Genomic DNA, 21,881 nt, shown 5'->3' on the forward strand with positions numbered 1-21,881 from the left:
CACTCTGGAATATAGATGGAAATACCTGGAAAAGCTGTGTAAAATAGGAGTAAATAATAGGGACGGGGGGGGAGAGGGAGGGTTTGCTTTGGGCCAATGCCGTCATGGTGGGCGCAGTGAACGGTTGGCACAATAATTATCCTGTTTGTTGGATCTGTTATCAAGGTTAGTCCTGGCTTTGCTTGAAACTGTTTCACAGTCTGAGTCTGGAAACACAAGGGAGTGTAGGTAATATAACATCGACGTGCAGGCCGTTGAATTCAGTGTGTATTTACCTAGTAGTATTTCCCTCGGTTGTAGTTTTACAGGGCCTGGGCTTTATAGCTCGTGTGGCCCCGTCTCCATAACCACACTTATCCAATTTTTCTTTAAAACTATGCACACTCGTTGCTGACACCACTTCTTCATTCAAACTATTTCACGTCTCAACACATCTTTGTGGGAAACTATACTTTTTAACATCTCTCGGACATCTTCCCTTTCTCAGCTTTTTACTATGCGATCTTGTGCTTCGAATGTCATATTCTTCTCTCAGGATCAGTTTCTCATCCACTTGGTGTGTGTGTGTGTGTGTGTGTTGAGTTTTCATCCAGACGAAGTCTCATTTTTTTGTTTTGTTTTGTTTTGTTTGAATCTGTGTCACGAATTACCCGAGTAACTGTTATTACGAGGATGATAAAAAATACTACAGTTTACACTAAAGTATGAGGTAGTATACTTTTGCACTTGTATACAATTGATAATAACAATCTCTAGAAACAATGCATTGGTAATAAAAACAAAACCTCTCAGTAAACATTACAGAAGAGTAAGCCATGCAAGCTTTTAGGTAGGAAAAGTGACATGCGTACATTCGACAATATTCATTAGGCATCTTGAAGTTCTCGCATTATTGTATTAATTAAAGTTGTGCGTTTTGGGGCCACCAAGGAAACTTCTTATGGTAGTTAGGTATAAGTGCATCACTAGTTATCATGTATTAACTGTGCGCTGAATCGATGAAATGAAAGGGTGATACGTGAGACTGTAAAATGACCGACAAGCTTCAGACTTGTGAATGGGTAAGCACTCGCCCAGCCACTTGGATCGTTCCTGCCTCTCCTGAGCTGGAGGAGTCTGGACTAACTGAAACCGATGACTTCCACAAGGATATGGTGGATGAAATCTTCCTGAGAGAGTCCCTGGGGAAGGACGACTTGCAGCAAGCCAGGCTGTTGCAGCCTAACACGAAGTTCCAAATGGCGTGTGCCTTTTCCCTCACTTGCTGGCGGTGATTGTTATTGAACCAAATGAACACCACCGGATCTACCACAAAGTGTGTATAGAACAGCATGTGAAACGAAAGCTCCAACGTGAAGGAAAACGTGGTTCGTATATGATAGACGGCGTGTGGGAGACCAAAGACCAGATTGCTGATGAACACGGCTATCATTGCTCGCGTGGCTTGGTCCAGGGTCCCGCCAGTGGTCGTCCGTGACTCTATAGCGGCCAGACGCTGCCTGTTCCGTCTCATCTGCAATGCACAAACTTTGAATCATCCACTTAATGACAAAAGGCATTATATCTTATCTGCAATGCACAAACGAACATTTTTATTATCCATGGATACATTTGCGTCAGACAATGTTGCTTCAATAAGTACTTACAGCAAACAGCATCATGGCATATGCGATGGCTGTCACCAGGAAAGGGAGCATCACATTGGTGAAGAAGTAGATGATGATAAGGGAGTTCTTGAGTGGCTTAGAATCAATGTAGTCTAGAAATACTGGACCAAGTATTCCCTGGAGAGAGAGAGAGAGAGAGAGAGAGAGAGAGAGAGAGAGAGAGAGAGAGAGAAAGGTTACTAAGAGCTTCCTGCTTATTCTGTCTTTTCTCTTAAATGAATATGACATAGTTAGCGATAATCAATTACCAAATGACCAAGCACGGAGCACGGAACTAAATGGCTGTACGGAGGTCTTTGGTGTGTGAATGATCATTCTTTGTACCAAAATTCGATATTCATCCTTGACTCACCACGCCAGTGATGAAAGAATATATTAGTATAGAGATGACCACAATGACAGCCACACGAAGCTTGATGGCGTGCCTCTTGGATGACCAAACTGCCACTGTTCTGGTGGAAAGAAACGATAAAGAATAGAATAAAAAGTGGATATTGGATTAATGAGATGGGATTGATTTAGAAATTTAACTGTGGTGGGCTCTCACAGTAAATTATGGAGGTTATGGAACAGACGAGACTAGAAAGACCATAGTCTCATGGTACTAAAGATGCTGGCTTATATTGTACCACTTTCAAACAACTCATGAAAAAAAATACCTGCACTTATTTTATATACTAATTAAAAAAAAAAAAACTGGCTGACCTAACATTATTACCTGATGATGGCGAGGGCTGTGATGCACGCTAGCTCCATCTGCGCCAGGAAGCTGTAAGAGACCATGGTGACTACTCTGTAAATCACTGTTATCCTCTCCCTGTCACAGTAAAAGAGGGCGAGGATCATTTCGCTGCGCATGGATCGTGTTACCAGGCAGATGAGCAGCACCGGCACGAACACACTGCACAGTAACACTTTCACAGCCATACGTGTTTTCTTGCAGGTCACCACGCACCATATCGCGACGCTGTTACCTGTAGGCGATACAGATGAGAATGTTATGTCTGCAGTAACAAAAACATGACAGATAAAGTGGTATGGAATGAAGCTTTGGTGTATTTGTTCATGATATTATCTTTTAAGGGGAGGTGAAGCTTCAGTAATCTCATATCATTTGCTGAAAACCAGGCCTAAGTGATTGAAGTTAGAAAGTGGGTGAGTTTATTGATTTACTATGCACGTACGATTTTCAAACAGTTGGGAAGTCACAGAGGAGACACGGAAAATATTAGCTAAGACTTTCACGGGAAATTCCTTGACATGCACGGTTCCAGGAGCTTCATACGGGAAAGGTTGATATCGAGAAATAAGTGAAGGTGAAGTGAAAGAGAAAACTAAATGACACTTACACAGCGTGCCCAGGACCACCACTAGGTAGATGTGAACAGCGGCAGTAAGAACAAGGCCAGTTGGGGGAGGAATTGTATCAGGAGCAAATATTCCAGACTCGTAGCATTCGAGGTATTCCACCGTGTAGTTCACAGCCATTGTTCTTCAGAGTGTTGCTTTTTCGTATCCTTAATGTAATGGTCTATTGCAAGTGTAGTTCCAGTTGGCTCCGCTGTCACGTAAAAGGCGGCGTAATGTAATCTTTTAGTGGACCTGATTGGTATAATTTCCTAAGCTTGATCAGGTCGCCTATTGAAAGTTCATAGTTTAGGTTTGAAGATATCACCAACAACCAAGGAAGAGATAGAGTGGTGCAAATCTGTCAGTGTCCGCAGCTGTACTTTCTGCCAATAGAATCGTTTAAGAACTCTTAATTGAATAACTGTCACAGAGTTTACAAAGCACAGCGCACTAAGTCTTGGGGTTTTCTTACTTAAATTGGATAATGAAACTCTCCACAAGTTGTTTTTGCGTTCTTTTGTGATATTCAACCGTCACAGGGGGTCACAACTGCAATAAACATGATACCTTGGCGATTTTCTTCACAGCACATACTACTGGCAAAGCATTGGGGTAACTTTTGTACGTCTTCCATTCATTTCACGGGTCAATGTAACTGTAACATCATTTCAGCTTCACAAAACGTTTTCGCATAGTTGAACAACCCGTTCACTTCCACGAACACTAACTGGGATGAAAGCATTAGACAGCAAGACGCGGCAGTTCGTTCACCTGCTCTGCCCGTGTGTGAAGGTCGTGAACTACAAAAGCAGGTTATTGACACGAGACGTCACAGTTTCACCTCCTTCCTCCCTGACTGTCCGGGCGGCACTGATGGCAGGATCCCCAGGCCCCGTAATGTAAAGGTCCGCATGTACAGGGAGGAGACAGGAATGTTGGGCAAGTTGCAGGGAGGGGAAGGAGGGAAATATTTGACTCAACAACCTCTCGGAAAAACCCGCCCGCACGAAAAAAAAAAAAAAAGCAACAAGCGGAGAATCCTCTGTGTTTTTGTTGCCACTGTTGTTAGTTAATATAATTCTTCTCTTCCTTTTTGTACCCATCATCCTGCCTCTGATTTCCCTCCCCTTTCCGATATTCTCATTTGAATTTAACTGATTTACATATAGTAGTAGTAGTAGTAGTAGTAGTAGTCGTAGTAGTAGTAGTAGTAGTAGTAGTAGTAGTAGTAGTAGTAGTAGTAGTAGTAGTAGTAGTAATAGTAGTAGTAGTAGTAGCAGTAACAGTAGCAGTGGCAGTAGTAACAGCAGTAAGACTTACCACATTCTCAAACAACACTACTATTCGCTTCAACATGCAATCAATCGATCATTAACGCAAGCAAAGAAACAAACCAACAATACTCATCTTCACTTAAACCTTTCTTCGTAATACAATTAACCATTTCTCTTCTGACGTAGCTACATTATCTCTGTCACCATTACAGGCGTGAATGAGTGAGTCAGGGAGGGAGGTGCGGCCCAACTCCCCACGTCCGGAGCCCGACATTGCACCACGATGGCAACAGTCAAGCGGAAAAGCGGTGAGTTGGGTTTTGGTCTTGCCCGGTAAATCCCGTCACTCCTTCTGTCTATCTTTGTAACTTCCCGTGAGAACCTACGCCCGCTGGATTCTTTGTCTTCAGAGATGTTAGCATGAGAAGGCACTTTTTATCTAGTTACTTATTTTGAACAAATGAATGGGTTGAAAAGTAGGAATAAAGATAGATAGATAGATAGATAGATAGATAAATAGATAAAGAGAGAGAGAGAGAGAGAGAGAGAGAGAGAGAGAGAGAGAGAGAGAGAGAGAGCGTTGCATGATTTATCTTCATTAAAGACATGCATAACAGTAAGATTTTATCACCTCTCTCTCTCTCTCTCTCTCTCTCTCTCTCTCTCTCTCTCTTAACGCAGGGATTATACATTCATCATGACAATGCAAGCTTTAACTGGTGAAGTGGTATATGTGTGCTGCTCATTGGCCACTTCTTACCTTTAGTATTATTCCTCGACACGTTTTCTGTTTTTTTCATTCCTTCTGTTGTATTCAGCGCCAATGGAAGGAAATAAGTGTAGTTTTCCATTACACACGTGTGACTGATCTGTCCTTTACGCCAAATCTCAACGTCAGTCGTCAAGAGAAAGAAAGCGCATTATGAAGGAAAGACTAAATTATTCTGAGTTTATTTTTCAGTTTATGTTCTGTTTTCCTCATGTATGTGAAGCCAAGTCGGATAACTGAATGCTTTAATTACTTGGTTTATCTGTTCATTATCTTCTAGTAAGACTTGACTTCTCTTAAGAGGGAGGTTTCAAGACATTTACTACAGACTTTTAGCTATAACTCTTTTTGATCTTTAAGAGACCTGGCATTCAAGTGGGCCCTTTTTTAATCTTTTGGTACCCTTGCCCAGTTTCCCCTCTTGCATAAGATAGGAAAATTAGTCAAGAACTATAAGAAACAATGTTTTTACTGTATTTCATATACATAGAATGAATAAAAAAATAGTGAAGATACTTTACAAAGGAATGAAAGTAAAAGTTCTTCTGCGTTGCCGCTCCCTCCTTTGAAGAGAGACAAATAGAAACAAATAAACGAACAAACAAATGGTTGGGTGGATAAATTGAGTTCCCGAGGTGTTTTGGCACTCCTCCCAGGCGTGGCCCAGTAGGAAGTGAAGTGTTTACCATAATACCGAGAAGTTTGTGGTATCTGTTTAAATCTGTCGTTCTGTAAGGCGGGAATCCCATCGCATTATCTCCCAACAATAGAGGAGAGCGTCCGGTAACGGGTGGAGGGAGGCATGACGAAAGCAGAGTAAGATATGGTTGGCCGTATATAATATGTACATACATAGTAAGTACGTATATGCATTTCGTATCTTTTCATTTATCAGTTTTGTGAGGTAGAAATGAGGATGACCAAGAGCTGCAGAAACTTGGGCGAAGAAAGTGAATTAATATAGAGAAAGAAAAGTGACAAGGAAAGATTATGCATGTAGCGTAATCCTTGCCGAGTATGCATGTAATTCTGAGTGATTGTATGTTTCCGCGTATGTGACGTAACAGTGTAGTGAGTCATGGCTGTCCTGAACAGTGGCCTTGAGGACGCGCCAGTGCTTGCTGAGACGAGAAAATTGTGTTCCTGATTTGGTCCAAAACATTATATATGTCATGACTTCAGTTACTACAATTCTTATATAAGCAATATTGATAGCTTAATTAAGGAAATATTTTTACATTGTAATTTTCACCACAACAATGAGATCTTAATGACAATGAATAAGGATGCGAGACAGTGCTGCATTAACCGAGATATTGCCCCGCATCACGCAGCACCGGTCCAGCCAGTAACTGCGATCAGGGCGCCGCACACAACGCCGCCTGGATCCCGATGTACATTGAGAACAGGATGAACTATTTACATAGACACAATGCCAAGCGTGCCGTACTTAAACTATATATATATATATATATATATATATATATATATATATATATATATATATATATATATATATATATATATATATATATATATATATATATATATAAAGTTGTTATAGAGAGACTGAGAATGATTCGTTAACAGAAACAGCAAGTTAAGATATTGCTCTTAACTTGTTACAAATTTCACTTCTCACGAAGATCATATCAGCGAAACCAAGTGTTAATTTGAATTAGGTTACGATCTAAATTCACCGAACTTACTGTACCATCCTAATGAAACCAAATCAACAGCTGGGTCAGGTTAACTGCATGACCTTCATGTCACCTCCAGTTTGTGAGTAATCTTCATGACGGGTCTCCGCCGTGTTTTTCCTGTAGCTGCTGAGATGAAGTTTGAGGCGTGATGTGGAGAGGCAAGGTGGAGGTGGCGTGTGAGGGTGGACGTGACCTGCAGGGAATGACGTTCAGGCAAGAGGTCACTGCCTGCAGGAGGCGCTGCCGGTGGTGGTGGTTTGAACACAGGAAAGCCAGAGGGTCCACTATTAAGTGCGCATAGAAAATGATGTGCACGATGACGTAGGGGATGATGCTGAAATCGACGGGCAGAATGTGATAGATGGAGTGCGGCAGGCCGAGGAGGAGATTGCTGATGAACACCGCCAGCATGGCCCGCGTGGCCTGGTCCATCACTTTGCCCGTGAGTGCTGCGTGGTTACTGCTGGCCACACGACTCTTGTTATACCGTACCTGAGGGAATAAACACGTGTATGTGGTCACATAAACGAGGCGAAAACTATAAGGAACGCGTCTGCATTTGACAGGTCACGTGATGAAAAAAGAAAAAAAGACTAAGACACACGTGTGCGTTTGACTGGTTTTAAAAACACTCACGGCCACGATCATGGAGAGATAGCAGGCGAGGGTGAGCACCACGGGAGCCAGGAAGTTGAGGCAGTTGTAGATTCTTGCTGACAATTTCGTTACTATGTTGATACCACGCCAAAACACCACCTAGAAATTAATGAAAAAAGCAGGTTAGAATGAAGTTATGATCATTGGCTTCAGAAATCAAATGAAATTTAGAGACGGACGTAAAGAGTCTGGCGTCACTTACTAGCGTGGTGACAGTGGCGTAGAGAGCGACGCCTGCCACCAGGGCCAGACTTGTCCGTAGCTTCACCTGGTGCCTCTGTGGAGACCACACAGCCACCGTTCTGTGGGAAAGCAATTCCTCAACAAAACTCTTAAAACCAAAGAGTATTTTCAATAATCATAATCCAGCAAAGAAGGATAGAATAATCAATAATGAATGATCGAAAAGCCTGTACTACCAGTTTGAATATGAACCAAGGAAGTAATGTAATGTATTCACCTGAGGAAAGCCATGACTACAATGAACAGCAGCTCCATCTCTGTCAGCACGATGTAGAGGAGCACCATGCCTTCAGTGAGCGGTGTTGGAAGGTAAACAGAGCAGCGCACTTTGGATAACCCGACGTAAGCCATGAAGGGCATCACCAGCACACACATGAGGAGGGTAGAGGAAAACAGAGCACACAGCAGCACCTTGACGGCAGGGCGTGTCCTCGGGCAGCTCACCACACACCACAGCGCCACAACATTACCTGCAGACATGGATAAACTATTTGAGGATTTGTTCATTGGTATTCCTCTCCAAGTCTCCCACGCCTCTTCTACCTGTGGAGATTCAGAAGATTAGATTTCTACAATATCCTGCTTAGATTTCACGATAAATGATAAATTAAAGTTGAAAGGTAAAGGAATCTGGAAAAAGGAGGTAAGGGCAGGCGTTGCAAGATACTAAAAAAGAGGAAGGAGGTTGGAACAATTATAAGAGAGGAGTCCAGATATAGATGTTCAATTGAAGTTAAAAAGAGCTAAGAAATTGTGACTGAATCAGTGTTTCTCACTCACTAACCATCAAAATCCTACTTTAGATGTACAGAGAAAAAGGCCTTAAATGACTATCTAAGCGGCATCAGGAACCAGCAAGAGTCAACTCACATATAAGACCGACGGAACTGACGGCGTAGCAATAGAAGATGAAGAAATGTAAGAGAGAGTCCGGGATGTCCCCCTGAAAGGTGTCCCAGGGGATGGTACAGTTGACCATTTTCAATTTTGCCGCCACGCAATCACAATCACGTTATGCTGCTTGGTTCTTAAACTTCGGCCACTGTGAAGTCGTGGAACTACTTGACGCTTTCACTTATTCTCGTTTTAAGTCGTCAGAGATATATATCAATGCACTCTCTGGAGTCATATAAAAATGTCTTTCTAAACTTCCTTACGCTAGGAAGAGAAAGTTTTCATCAATGTACTTTATGCAAACATATTTGCCCACGCCAGAAATCGGAAGTTTTCAGGAATGTACTTTACAGAGTTGTGAGAAGGATTTCCAAATTTCCTCTCTGTTACAAAAGGAAGTGGTTTGTATGCTAATGTACTCTTCATTGATGTGTGCTCGTTGCAAGACAATGAGAAGTGAGAGACGACTGACAACACGCAACAGGTTCGGTGTGTTCTGGCGTTCCGTCCTGTGTAGTGTGTAGTGCGTCACTGTTTCACCACGTTGTAGATGTTCCGCTGGGGAAAACCTTGTTCTCAGAGCCGAGGCAAGTCCCGCCTACTACCGTGAGTCATATTATTACTAGGTAGAGATTCCAAACTTTTTTTTTTTCATAGTACTTTACATTGTGTGGGTGGACAGTGTTCAGATGGAAGGCAAGTTCTTTTTGTTATTCCTGAATTAAGATTAGGCTGCTGCAGTGACGCGGAAGGCTTTCTTGTGACGCTGATCTATCGTAGGCTGCCTTAACACATCCATCTAAATTCTAAACTATATGACATTCTTAATAGCAGCGAGTATGACTAAGATGAAATAGTGACATTCTTTTTACTGCGAACAGTTAATGTAAGTGACATTTCAAACTGCATTCTCCTTTACTTTTCAAAATCAAACACCATTTTTTTTCCGTCATTTATCCTGAATCACTTTGCAGGATATTTATCACAGATTAACATCGTACCATGTGAATCATAACATCAATGAGACACAAAGAAGAAAAAAAAATCTATATACTTGAATAATTAGATACTAGCTCAACTCACACAACTAATTTATGTAAAGCAAGAATGATAATGTTCATCATCATTTTCCGTGCAGGCTTAGCGTCCGTTTACTAATGTCGCGAAGTGTGCATGAAGCTTCAAACAAGGCGTGCGTGTATGAGCAGCCTCTGTTATTACTTGACGCGGTGGTAACACTTCACAAAAAAACTTGTCTCAGGTCCTCTCCCGCTGCTGCTGTAAGGAGGAAGAGGAGGAGGAGGATGTGAGGTGGAGGGGCAGGGTGGAGGTGGCGTGCGGGAGTGCGGAGAGCTGCCTGCAGGTGACGCACTGCATACACATTTTGAGTGCCTGCAGGACACGTTGCCGGTGTTGAATGTTGAAAAACACGAACACCAGCGGGTCAACGAACAGGTGTGTGAAGAAAATGATATGCATGGTGACATAGGAGAAGACTTGGTTGTCGTATCGAGGCAGGAGATGGTAGATGGAGTGTGGCAGGCCGAGGAGCAGGTTGCTGATGAATACCGCCAGCATGGCCCGCGTGGCCTGGTCCATCACTTTGCTCGTCGCTGCAGTGTCTGGGGTGGCGGCCAGACGATGTTGGTTGCGTCTTACCTGCGAGGATTTAGATACGTAACATCTTTTAGAAAACGGAAAATGCTTTAAGTTATAGTCTCGTATTCTCAAACACTTCTGTGCTTCACCTCCACTATTTTAAAGGCTTTATCTAGATTTACAGGAGTTTTTAAGGTAGTTTTTTTATTTTGTTCTTGAAACAGAATGACAAGATTTCTACATTATTAACCGGCGAAACACTCTTAAAAACCCCGGTGATCATCTCTGTGGCCTTTGAAAATAGTCATGGTGAGAGAGCAAAGCGTTTCTGAATACGAATCGAACAGAAGCATCATTATTTAAATTTACACGAATTTTTTAAGGTATTTTTACGATTATGGGGGCAGACTAACAAGATGTCTACATTATCAACTGGAGAAACACACTTGAAAACCCCGCTAATCATCTCTGTGGCCTTTGAAAATAGTCATGGCGAGAGAGCAAAGCGTTTTCTGAATACGGATCGAGCACAGGAGCATCATGGGAATAGGGTAGACATAACCGTACAGCGAGCAGCATGGAGAGGTAGCAGGCTATGGTGAACACTACTGGCGCGAGGAAGTTGATTGAGTTGTAGATCTGCGCCAGTACGAAGCCAGTGTATCCGCTCACTATGTCGTACCAGAAAGCAGCAAGCAAGAGCTGTTGGGATGAAAACAATCATTAAGCCAGTCATTCACGAAAATAGCGGCTTGCATCAACCCCTTCTGTAATGGGACTCATCTTTACCTCAAACTTGTGTATGATTAGACCATTATATTTGCATTAGGAAGAGTCTATGGAGGTCAGAAGATTAATGGCCACAGTCTTCCTTATTTAAATCCCCCCCAACATAAATTTCTGAAGCTGTATGAAATCATCAAATAGTAAGTAAAATGAATATGAAAAAGCGTCATGCGTACTCAAGAGGTTGATAGTTATGGTATTGAATAGTGCATGTTAGGCACACCGTAACCTCCTTGTGAGCTCACCAGCGTCATCACTGTGGAGTAGATCAAGATGCCAACCAAAAGAGCGACGGCTGCGGGTATTTTCAGCTCTCTCTTGGTGGGTGACCACACTGCAATCGCCCTGTCCACGCCACATGCCACGAACAAACAGATGCATGAATATCTAGCAAGTTTATGTTGTCGCACTAATTTGCTACACGGTATGAAGCAAGACAGGAATACTTCAACGAATCAGAGAGAGAGGTTGAGAAGAAAACACATGAATACCTATCAAGTTTATGCTATCACGCTAGGTTACTACACAGTATGAAGCAAAACGGGAATACTTAGATGAATGAGAGCCGGGGTGAGAAGAAAACATACGTGAATATCTAACAAGTTTATGCTATCACAGTATATTTACCACACGGCTTTGAATCATAAATACATTGACTAAACTAAGTAGGTGAGAGCATCAGTCAGTATAGCAATGTTACCGTGTTCTTGTATCCTACGAGGAGAAAATTATTAAAACACTCTTGACGAGATGAAGGAGAGAAAAGAATGAAAGTCAACCGACACACCACACCGAGACTCACCTCAGAAGGGCCATGAGGCTGATGTACAGAAGCTCCATCTCCGTCAGGATAATGTAGATGGTGATCACGACGCGGATGGCCATGATAGGAATCTGTCCGTCGCAGCGCGCCTTGGACACCCCGACGTGGGCCATGAAAGGCATCACCAACAGGCACATCAGGAGGGTGGAGGAGAAGAGGGCACACAGGAGAATCTTTACCGCTGGAGGAGTTCTTGAGCAGCCCACCACGCACCGCAGCACCACCACGTTACCTGTGAAGAAATATTTGATTTCAATCACGCCCAAACTATATAGTGCCACTGGTTTTCCTTTTGCGTACAGTCCTGATAATCTTTCGTAACTTACTGAGATAGTTTATTGAAAGTCATGAAACTCAACAGATGCATAGAAATGTACCAAAAGTAAAATTCAGAGGGTTATTTAGCGCCATTTTTTGTATTGTTGGTGATTGATCGGTTGATTGAATGATCTGACTAACATTTTTTATATACTTGACTTTTGAAACGAATAATAAATATGGACTCGTCTATGGAAGAAATATAGCCTGATTAGCATCTGTTAAAAAAAAAAAAAATGAGGACTTCAATACTATACATCCCTCTAACTGTTTAGGGACCGGCACCTCACACGGCCTTCTTTTCAATACATTTTTGTTGCCCTTGGCCGATTATCCCTATTATGTAAAAAAAATATGCTAACGAATTTTTCTATTATCATTATTATTGTTGTTGCTGTTGTTGTCATTACCTACAACTCACATAGAGTGCCGACGAGACACACAGCGCTGCAGTAGATTATAAAGAAGTACAGCAGGGAATCTGGGATGTCTCCGTTGAACCTGGTATAAGTCACAGTGCAATTCGCCATCCTTGTCTGTCCCTCGTGGCTTGACGGGCTGTTTTGGGTGTGTTTAAGAGGTGTTTGGAGATGTTTTGAGGCTTTACGGGTTGTTTTGGGGGTTTGGAAGTGTATTCTGGGTGTTTTAGGGGGTGTGTTGGGTGTTTTGGGGGTGTTTTGGGGTATTTTGAGGAATGTTTGTAGATGTTTAAGTCACAGTACAGTTCTCCATCCTTGTCTGTCCCTCGTGGCTTGACAGGCCTTGAGCATCACTCGGTCCTCGCTGCCTCACAATCTCCACGCTGGCTTGTAAGGGCTGGAGTCTCACGTATATAGTTAAATGTTCTGTTGGTTGAATTGTTCACTAACCAGCTGAGTTATCTATTGAGTTGCCCGTTAATTAGTTGCATTATCCAGTGGTTGAGTTGTCCATTGATTTATCCACTGAGTGTACGTACAAGTAGTAAGTACAACAGTATCTATTGCTTTCATTATTTTCCTATTACTGTTCACTTTGGTTTTGCTTTTTTCTAATGCCACAAAGTCATATTCTAAATGGTAGCACTCATTGAAAGCTGCGTGACGCTTGGAGGCGAAACACGAGTACACTACACTAACAAAACATTGCCTGATCAAGGCTGGGAGGAGCACCACAACGTTGATCACTACGTCTGGCAACACACTAAGTCCCGCCGCTCTCGTCAGTGAGCGGCTGCAGCGGCATGACAATGCACTCTCACGCAGGCCCTGGAAAACACTAGTTGTAGTCTTTTCCCACTACACCAGAGGCGGGCAACCTCCGGCCCGTGGGCCACATCCGGCCCGCGAAGGCTTAGCGTACGGCCTGCCACCCTGCTAGGCTTTATTAATGCAATCCGGCCCGCGGACCTCCCACTAAAAGTAGAGAAGAAACTAATAAATTTTAAGTTTTTAAATGAATAAATTATACTACTGAATTACTTTACATTTCATTATTATTATTATTATTATGATTATTATTATCAGTAGTAGTAGTAGTTGTAGTAGTAGTCGTGTGTGCATACGTTTTCTTTTATTACTATAGTATTCCATGCATTTGTCTGAGATTTCGTTTTTCACTCCGGCCCGCGACCTCCTTCCAAGAGTCTCATCTGGCACTCACTCTAAAAAGGTTGCCTGCCCCTGCACTACACGCTCAGAATAAAGCTCTCATATATATTTTTACCATTAGCTTTCACTTATGCTTTCTCGCTCTCGAGGTCAAAAGAGGTATCTACTAATACATAGGCCCTGTAAAACTTTATAAGAGGGCGTAAATCTTTCTTGCTACCAAATATAGACTAAAGTTAGCGGCTCTTGTTGTCTCCAATGAGCATCACTTCTACTTCTGGCTTTCGGAGTCAAGCGAAGAGATCTATGATTACCATGGTGCTCTTAATGTTTGTATTGGAGAAGAACTGTTTTCCCAGTAACAGGTGGATTGCAGCCTTGAGAGACTAGCTATTTTACGTTGGGAATTGCTTATATCTCAGAGCCTGCAGCGCGCGCGCACACACACACACACACACACACACACACACACACACACACACACACACACACACACACACACACACACACACACACACACACACACACACACATTGAGCGTCAGCGTCACGCTCTTATTACGTCACATCGTCTAAACACTTCCCGGGAAATCCTCAGTTTGAAGTGTCGCTGCTCTCCGGAAGTTGATTTCTTTCACGGCTCGTTGTTTTTGTTTTCCTCCGTGTTGTTTCCTGTGAAGCTTGATGAGTGGTGATAGTATTGTGTGATATACTCTTCTAATGTAAGAGGGCTTCAGGCCAAGGAAGAAAATAAGAAAAATCTCCCTTAAGATGCAACTTTTAAAAGGAGATTATTCTCGAAAACAACATTCAGAATAACGAGAAGTGTCTTGAAATTTTCCCCTTAAAGGAGTTGAAGTTGCAGGAAAAATGAAATACAAGATCAGGCAGTGAGTTCCAGAGTTCAGTAGCTACTAAAAGTATTGTTAGATTATGAACGGGGAAAGTAAATGAGTATCCAAGATCAGATTTTCAAGTTTATTCTTTATATGATTAAATAACTGGCCGAGCTACAACATATTTACAGGAATCGCTAGAAGGTAAACAAAAGCGCTGAGACATAACAATAATAAAGCCAAAAATATCTTTAACTATGATTCTTCTGCGAGGAGGAAGAAGAGGAGGAGGAGGTGAAGTGAAGGGGCAGGGTAGAGGTGGCACGCCTGAGTGCAGAGAACGGACAGCAGATGACCCGTTGCAGGCAGGACTTGAGTGCCTGCAGGAGACGTTGCCGGTGGTGTAGGTTGAAACACACAAACACCAGCGGGTCAATGAACAAGTGAGAGTAAAAAACAATGTGTATGCTAACGTACGGGACGACATGGCCAGGATAAGACAGAATGTGATAGATGGAGTGCGGCAGACCGAAGAGCAGGTTGCTAATGAAGACCGCCAGCATGGCCCGCGTGGCCTGATCCATCACCTGGCCCGTCTCTGCCGTGTCTGGAGTGGCGGCCAGGCGGCACTTGTTGCGTCTTATCTGCCAGTACAAGGAATCTGCATCATTTAGTGGAGTGACACGAAAATAGCCATGAGAAAGTGACTAATATAGCATTTGATAATGAATGTGAATAGAAAACAGTGCTTAACAATAACTGGCCAATCGTGGAGAGAGTTTAGTCTAAGCCAGACTCACTACTCACTACGAATATCATGGAGGAGTAGCAGGCGAGAGTGAGAAGCACTGGCAGGAAGTAGTGGGTGACGCTAAGGACTCGTGCTATTATTATGGCGGTGCTTTCGTCCACGATGTCTACCCAGTAGGGAACCATCAGTGCCTGGGTGAAGGGTGGAGGTTGAAAGACACTGTCACGCTAACAACAACGAGCGAACAGTCTGACGTGACCTTACCGAAGTGATGGCAATAGAGTAGAGAGCGACACCCATCACTAGGGCCAGACTGGTCCGTTGCTTCACCTGGTGTCTCTGCGGGGACCACACCGCTATTGTTCTGCGAAGAACATAAGAAAATAAGGGAAGCTGCAAACACTCATCAGGCCTACAGGTGCATGAATCTTAATTACTTTCATACACACACCTATCATAACAAGAAGAGGAAGAAAAAGAAACAGGAAAAAAAATACATGTAACTAAAGAGACATTGTATGGCGTAGAAGTGAGCTAAAAGAACACATTCCTTTTTCACCTGAGGAAGGCCATAACGAGGATGAAGAAGAGCTCCATCTCTGTCAGGATGACATAGACAAACAGGAAGCCTTGGATGAGCCACATGTTGACCTGCAGGCCACACCACAGCTTGGACATGGCGACGTGGGCCATGAAGGGCATCACCAACAAACACAGCAGGAGGGTGCAGAAGAGCGCACACAGCAGCACCTTTACGGCACGGCGTGTCTTCGAGCAGCCCGCCACGCACCACAGCACCACTACATTACCTACAAATTTGATTTTTTTTTTTTTTTTTAGTTTATGGTAGGGAAATGTTAACAAGGCAAAATGTCTGGAGAGAAAATGTCTGCACTCGAGATATAATGATATAAAAGAATAACAAAGAAGGAGTAATATTACAAGAATATAAGGATATTTCCCACAGTATCATGCACATTGTTGACTGAAAAAAATATGTATATATATTTTCGTATTTTTTCCTGTTCATTGCTACGGGGATATTGTTTCCTGTGAAAAAGAGGATTTTATTCTCTCCGTTAACGTTGCAATTGAACAATGACAATATAGACATCAGTCAGTCAATCAATCACTCAATCAGTCAAACAGTGAGTCAGTCAATGAATCAATCAGTAAAAATTCCCTTGAGGATCCTGCCACCCACCACAAGCAAGACTCACGCACAGAGGAGGCCGAAGAAACAGACGACGACGCAATAGAAGATGAAGAATTGTATCAGCGGGTCAGGAATGGTGCCATTGAAAATGTTCCAGAAGACGCTGCAGTTTGCCATCCTGAGCGCTTGCTGTACTTAAGTAGGCCCGGAGTTTTGAGGATACAGATGACATAGCAATTATATAAACTAGTTCTCAATAACGGAGTGGTGCAGAGTTCCCTTCATCGTCTCAAAATCAGCAAGAGTACAGCAAAGCAAGCAAGAGGCGCATTCACTCTCTCCCGGAACTCGTGAAAGCATCTCGGATCTCACCAGACTCAACCTCACACCTTGACGTCTGGGAGTATTCTGAGCTTCAGAGCGTTCTAGTTTGATCCGCACTGGTGTGTTTGTTGGTGCTGCTGGAAAGTGACCTGTAGTGCTGTCTATTCATCGTTACTCGTCTCTATTCTTTGTTTTGTTTATTAGTGTGGCCCTTTGTATTCTTCTTAAAGGATCGAGCTTTTTTTTTTTTTTTTGTTCTTATGGGCCTTTATTCAATGATGTATATATATGTATTTTTTTGCTTAGTGGGATTTATTTATACTTCAGGCGCCCTTGAAACACACACACACACACACACACACACCGCGTAGTGTAGTGGTTAGCACGCTCGACTCACAATCGAGAGGCCCGGGTTCGAGTCCCGGCGAGGCGAGTCAAATGGGCAAGCCTCTTAATGTGTGGCCCCTGTTCACCTAGTAGTAAATAGGTACGGGATGTAACTCGAGGGATTGTTGCCTCGCTTTCCCGGTGTGTGTTGTGTGTTGTGGTCTCAGTCCTACCCGAAGATCGGTCTATGAGCTCTGAGCTCGCTCCGTAATGGGGAAGACTGGCTGGGTGACCAGCAGGCGACCGAGGTGAATTACACACACACACACACACACACACACACACACACACACACACACACACACACAGAGCGTAACATTCCATACTATTGCAACACTTCACCGGAAATCCTCACGGCTAATGTTACCGTATATACTTGTTTTCCTCCGTGCTGTTTCCTTTGGAGCTTAATGGATGGTCATGTCATTGTAGGGATGTGAATGAATAATCTAAATCATTATTCCATATAAGATACTGAAGTTTATTCCTTACACAATAAAAACACTGGCCGATGATTGCAAGACAACTTGCACAAAAATGCTCGTGTACAACAGTATCATTAAGTGAATGTAAACACACAATATCTTTAGCTATGATCCGTGTGCATCTTTCTGGAATGAGTGGAGGGGCAGGGTGGAGGTGGCGTGCGGGAGTACACAACGCGGCCTGCAGGTGACCCATTGCAGGCAGGACTTTAGTGCCTGCAAGACGCGTTGCCGGTGGTGCAGGTTGAAACACACAAACACCAGTGGGTCAACGAACAAATGCGTAAAGAAAATGATATAGGACACCACAAAGATATTGCTCTGGGAAAGATTAGGCGTATAAAAGAGAAAGGCACACACAAACTGCGGCGTGCTTAGTAGCATGTTGCTGATGAAGACCGCCAACATGGCCCGCGTGGCCTGGTCCATCATCTGACCCGTCCCTGCCGTGTCCGGAGTGACAGCCAGGCGGCGCTTATTGCGTCTTACCTGCGAGAACATGGAATCTGCATCATGAATGGAGTGAGGGAAGAAATAACAAAACTCATGATAACTCGAGAACTAATTTCTATAGCATTTTAGTATTAATTTGGAGAGAAAAGAGCGTTTAAAACCTGGTGTGATACTCACCACGAATATCATGGAGCAGTAGCAGGCGAGGGTGATGACCATTGGCAGGAAGTAATGTAGGACGGTCAAAACTAATGAAGTTAACTGAAAAATGTTCGTGTCTGCCGGGGATGCCGAGGGTAGTGCAAGCATTGCCTGTGTGGAGGGTGGAGAATGAAGGACACTGCAACAACTACAAAGGTAGAACAATTAAAGCAAAGTGAGTCAGTCAGGCTTCACCTTACCGCAGTGGTAGCTGTAACAAAGACAGCGACGCCCACCACCAGCGCCACACTTGTCCGTAGCTTCACCTGGTGCCTCAGAGGGGACCACACCGCCACTGTCCTGGGGAGAAGAATAAAGAAAAATCAGAAGAGGATGCACGTACTTTCACGGACATGGTTTGATTATCGCAGAATACTGAACGAGCAGGATGTGAACACCTCTTCTTACCTGAGGACAGCTAGGACGAGGATGTAGTATACTTCAAGCTCCATCAGGATAACCATGATTCCCATCATTCCTAGAAAGACCCAAACCTTCACTTCATCCACACACCACAGCTTAGACATCCCGAGATAGACCATGTATGGCACCACCAGCAGACACACGAGGAGGGTGGAGGAGAAGAGAGCACACAACAACATCTTGACGGCAGGGCGTGTCCTCGGGCAGCCCGCCACACACCACACCGCCACCGCATTACCTGCAGACACCGACATTCATTACTTCTTGACACCTTACGTCTAGAAGTTACGAGGAACAAGGTGTTGCTCTCCGCCATATTTGAATCTCATCGATATTTCCCTTACGTAAATTCATCTCCCTCAAAGTTATAATTGGAAATACTACGGTAATAAAAGTATTTTATTCCACCAAGATCACTGGCCACGGGATTGTGTAATTGATTGACTGAAAGAAAGTGTTCGCGTATCGCTCATGCGAGAAGGATCTTGTTTTATGTGACAAGGTAAACTTATTTGGTCCGTTTGTCTTATCAAATAAATTGTTTGATTACAGAGGTGGGCAGGTGTGTTTCTCTAGTGCGTTCCTGCGTTCTTGCTTTCGTGTGCACTGCCTTTTTTGGAACGCAAGAAAGCAGGAACGCAAAGTTTTTCAAAGAAACGCAAATAAGAGGAAAGCACCGCCTGAAATTTTAAAGCATTCCAGCGTTCCGAGCCTTGCAAACCGATTTTTTTTCAAAACGTTTTCTAACGATTTCAATGGAAACAAAGACGACATTTACTAGCCGGCAACATTCTGTCGCTTACGTTCAGGAGGAAAGCTCTCTCATTGGTCAGCGGCAAAGACGACCAAACCTTTAGTTATTAATATGTTTAGGCGGAAGCTCTCCCACTGGCCAGCTGCTAAGACTAACAAACGTTTGTAAAGGGCAACATTCACCTCATTGCGTACCAGAAGGTGCAGGAGCAGGACAAGGAAAAGAAGGAAGTGGAGTAGGAGGAGCAATAGTTTTAATACTTTAAAACATTAAAAAACGTTGTAAGTTGTCTAGTTGTCTAGCCATCTGATATATATATATATATATATATATATATATATATATATATATATATATATATATATATATATATATATATATATATATACACACACACACACACACACACACACACACACACACACATATATATGTGTGATGTGTTATTTTCCTTGTATTTTCTTTTCTTTTTGACTTGCGGAATAGTTCTTTTGATGCGCACTGTAGTGTTTTTGAGGAACGTAGTGTATCTTTTTACTTTTTAATTTTCTTTGTGAGGAACGCACCACTTTTTGAGGGACGCATTAATAGTTTTGGAGCGCTAACACAGGAATACACTGAGAGAAAAATTTGGGAAACGCTATTCCACGAACTTAGTGCACTAACCGCGGCCGGAGGAACCCAAGAACGCAAACGCACTACCCAAAATCGAAGAACGCACCCAGCTCTGCAAACCATGATGAAAAGGATACCAATGAGACAGTCAATCATTAAAACTCCCTTGAAGATCCTGCCATCCACCAACAGCGAGTCTCACGCACAGAAGAGGCCGAGGAAGCAGACGGCGTAGCAGTAGGTGATGAATAAGTGTAAAAGCCAGTGTGGGACCTCGTCGCTGAAAACAAAATCCAAGATAGAACTGCAGTTTGCCATCTTGATGCGCCGCACGACCCTCCACGCTAACGTTTGGAAGTACACTGACACTGGTCCCAAGAGTGAGAGCGACAGAGCGTCGCATTGTTTGGTTGCTCCTCTGTCTTGTCTTATCCGGTTTTTCTTTTATTTTCCTTTCCAACTTCAATCTCTCTTTTTATTTCGTACTGTGGTCTTCCTTATCCTCTCTTTTACTTGGAATACTTTATTTACTGTAAATAATCACACAGGCAGAGGTCGATCAATTTTTCTTCCCTTAGAAGTTAGTAAGAGGAATACAGTTGGATGCGTTACATACACTGCGCAATATTGTGCATGAGTGACAACGCCCTTCTCTCTCTCTCTGTGTGTGTGTGTGTGTGTGTGTGTGTGAGTGTAAAAGCAAACCTGTGTGCGCTCATCCACTCTTTTATATCCAGTTACCTACACATTTACGGCAGCAACATGCAAAGTACACTTAATACTCCGGAGCAAAGCTGCCTCACCTTGTTTCATTAATCAGCTAACTCTTGCACACTTTCAGACCAAAGCTATTTTTCATTTACCATCGACGATTTTATATTCGAATCAAGATTTAAACGACGATTGAGAACTTTCGGCCTAAAGATGTTTGAGGGCCGTGACGGCCTTGGGCGCCGCACGGGGGAAGGAGGTGGCTGTCGGGTCCGGTCTGGGGCCCAAGGCAGGGAACTGGCTGCAGGTCCTTCTTTTCCTTGGTGGCCTCAAGCTTCACTACTAGTCGTCCACTTGCAGCGCCTCACACTAGGCAAGGGTCGCCATAAGCAAGAGATCAATGTCTACCACTCACCAGATGGTGCCGTGAGGGGCCCTAAAGGGGTGATAAGGGCTCCTTGCATAAAGTCTGGTGGTGAGTGGTGTGTACGGGTCCCCTGCTTATAATGACACCGGGCTGAACAACTCGCCATGAACGAGGGCACGCTGTGCGCCATGAGCCAGGCACTGACAGTACCAGTGGTCCTTTACGTTAGGTTAGGTTAGGTTAGGTTAGGTAAAAAGGACTCACTTCATGACAGTGTTTGGGGAGTGGTGTGTGGCGGGTCATTGCTCATGGCGACCCGTGTGAGGCATTGCAAGGTTGCATCGTCACTGCTCTCATAACCACGGGACTGGGGTTGACCCTTTCGGGTGAAAAGTTTCGTCCCAGTACCTGTGTAGGTAATAATACTTTGAATCGTTTCGCCATCGCCATCGCCGCATCCGTTAGCCTCGATAAACGGATCGTTATCCTCGACAAACACATCTTTACCGTGGACACTGGAATCGCAACCTGTCGTGGAATCCCATTGTTAACGTGGACTCATTTTCCTTTGCGGCTTCAAGCTCACTGGTTGTCGTCAACTTGCAGCGCCTCACACTAGGCAAGGGGTCGCCTTAAGCAGTCTGCCGTGTCTACCGTCCACCAGATGATGCCGTGAGGGGCCTTTAAGGGGTGATAAGGGCTCCTTGCATAGAGTCTGGTGGTGAGTGGTGTGTACGGGACCTCTGC

At 43.6% G+C, this 21,881-nt stretch overlaps 4 protein-coding genes across 8 annotated transcripts; all 4 read right to left on the reverse strand.

The window, feature by feature from the left end:
* Window positions 1–633: 633 nt before the first annotated feature.
* Window positions 634–3,941, reverse strand: LOC123508900. 4 transcript variants are annotated; one of them, XM_045262909.1, is made up of 6 exons: window positions 3,789–3,941; window positions 3,017–3,400; window positions 2,386–2,641; window positions 2,020–2,119; window positions 1,647–1,784; window positions 634–1,513 (listed from the first exon to the last, which is right to left on the reverse strand). In XM_045262909.1, the coding sequence occupies exons 2-6, from the start codon at window positions 3,153–3,155 to the stop codon at window positions 1,046–1,048; spliced, it is 1,101 nt and encodes a 366-aa protein (XP_045118844.1). In that variant the 5' UTR covers window positions 3,156–3,400; window positions 3,789–3,941; the 3' UTR covers window positions 634–1,045. The 4 variants fall into 4 exon arrangements, with proteins under 4 accessions (XP_045118844.1, XP_045118846.1, XP_045118845.1 ...); XM_045262911.1 differs by having other exon boundaries at window positions 3,017–3,228; window positions 3,789–3,931; XM_045262910.1 differs by having other exon boundaries at window positions 3,859–3,899.
* Window positions 3,942–5,513: 1,572 nt separating this feature from the next.
* On the reverse strand, window positions 5,514–8,655 carry LOC123508580 (G-protein coupled receptor 35-like). The gene is made up of 5 exons (XM_045262350.1): window positions 8,534–8,655; window positions 7,881–8,133; window positions 7,623–7,722; window positions 7,400–7,519; window positions 5,514–7,255 (listed from the first exon to the last, which is right to left on the reverse strand). The coding sequence occupies exons 1-5, from the start codon at window positions 8,640–8,642 to the stop codon at window positions 6,854–6,856; spliced, it is 984 nt and encodes a 327-aa protein (XP_045118285.1). The 5' UTR covers window positions 8,643–8,655; the 3' UTR covers window positions 5,514–6,853.
* Window positions 8,656–9,788: 1,133 nt separating this feature from the next.
* On the reverse strand, window positions 9,789–20,516 carry LOC123508515. The gene is made up of 16 exons (XM_045262250.1): window positions 20,263–20,516; window positions 18,673–18,925; window positions 18,465–18,564; window positions 18,241–18,375; window positions 17,717–18,099; window positions 16,483–16,577; window positions 15,818–16,067; window positions 15,523–15,622; window positions 15,315–15,449; window positions 14,985–15,151; window positions 13,097–13,295; window positions 12,505–12,796; window positions 11,745–11,997; window positions 11,188–11,287; window positions 10,724–10,858; window positions 9,789–10,216 (listed from the first exon to the last, which is right to left on the reverse strand). Exons 1-16 carry the CDS (start codon window positions 20,372–20,374, stop codon window positions 9,815–9,817), a joined length of 3,111 nt encoding a protein of 1,036 aa, XP_045118185.1. The 5' UTR covers window positions 20,375–20,516; the 3' UTR covers window positions 9,789–9,814.
* On the reverse strand, window positions 14,646–17,192 carry LOC123508581 (rhodopsin-like). Of its 2 annotated transcripts, XM_045262351.1 has the most exons (4): window positions 15,818–17,192; window positions 15,523–15,622; window positions 15,315–15,449; window positions 14,646–15,151 (listed from the first exon to the last, which is right to left on the reverse strand). In XM_045262351.1, the coding sequence occupies exons 1-4, from the start codon at window positions 15,958–15,960 to the stop codon at window positions 14,759–14,761; spliced, it is 771 nt and encodes a 256-aa protein (XP_045118286.1). In that variant the 5' UTR covers window positions 15,961–17,192; the 3' UTR covers window positions 14,646–14,758. The 2 variants fall into 2 exon arrangements, with proteins under 2 accessions (XP_045118286.1, XP_045118287.1); XM_045262352.1 differs by lacking the exon at window positions 15,315–15,449.
* Window positions 20,517–21,881: the final 1,365 nt, after the last annotated feature.

This window comes from Portunus trituberculatus, chromosome 25 (assembly GCF_017591435.1).
Source record: "Portunus trituberculatus isolate SZX2019 chromosome 25, ASM1759143v1, whole genome shotgun sequence".
Taxonomy (NCBI): Eukaryota; Metazoa; Arthropoda; class Malacostraca; order Decapoda; family Portunidae; genus Portunus; species Portunus trituberculatus.

Excerpts from the sequence above, each read along its gene's own strand:
- LOC123508900 (XM_045262909.1), bottom strand. The coding sequence starts at position 3,155 with ATGGCTGTGAACTACACGGTGGAATACCTCGAATGCTACGAGTCTGGA. Across the intron at positions 2,642-3,016 it reads GGTGGTCCTGGGCACGCTGT|GTAACAGCGTCGCGATATGG; the intron begins GTAAGTGTCATT and ends TATCGCCTACAG. Across the intron at positions 1,514-1,646 it reads ATGCCATGATGCTGTTTGCT|ATGAGACGGAACAGGCAGCG; the intron begins GTAAGTACTTAT and ends TGTGCATTGCAG.
- LOC123508580 (XM_045262350.1), bottom strand. The coding sequence starts at position 8,642 with ATGGTCAACTGTACCATCCCCTGGGACACCTTTCAGGGGGACATCCCG. Across the intron at positions 8,134-8,533 it reads CAGTTCCGTCGGTCTTATAT|GTAATGTTGTGGCGCTGTGG; the intron begins GTGAGTTGACTC and ends CCATGTCTGCAG. Across the intron at positions 7,520-7,622 it reads ACGCCACTGTCACCACGCTA|GTGGTGTTTTGGCGTGGTAT; the intron begins GTAAGTGACGCC and ends ATTAATTTCTAG.
- LOC123508581 (XM_045262351.1), bottom strand. The coding sequence starts at position 15,960 with ATGCCCTTCATGGCCCACGTCGCCATGTCCAAGCTGTGGTGTGGCCTG. Across the intron at positions 15,450-15,522 it reads ACTCTATTGCCATCACTTCG|GCACTGATGGTTCCCTACTG; the intron begins GTAAGGTCACGT and ends CCCTTCACCCAG. Across the intron at positions 15,152-15,314 it reads ACTCCTCCATGATATTCGTA|ATAAGACGCAACAAGTGCCG; the intron begins GTGAGTAGTGAG and ends TTGTACTGGCAG.
- LOC123508515 (XM_045262250.1), bottom strand. The coding sequence starts at position 20,374 with ATGGCAAACTGCAGTTCTATCTTGGATTTTGTTTTCAGCGACGAGGTC. Across the intron at positions 18,100-18,240 it reads ACTGCTCCATGATATTCGTG|GTAAGACGCAATAAGCGCCG; the intron begins GTGAGTATCACA and ends ATGTTCTCGCAG. Across the intron at positions 11,998-12,504 it reads GTGTCTCGTCGGCACTCTAT|GTAACGTGGTGGTGCTGCGG; the intron begins GTGAGTTGTAGG and ends ATTTCTTCACAG.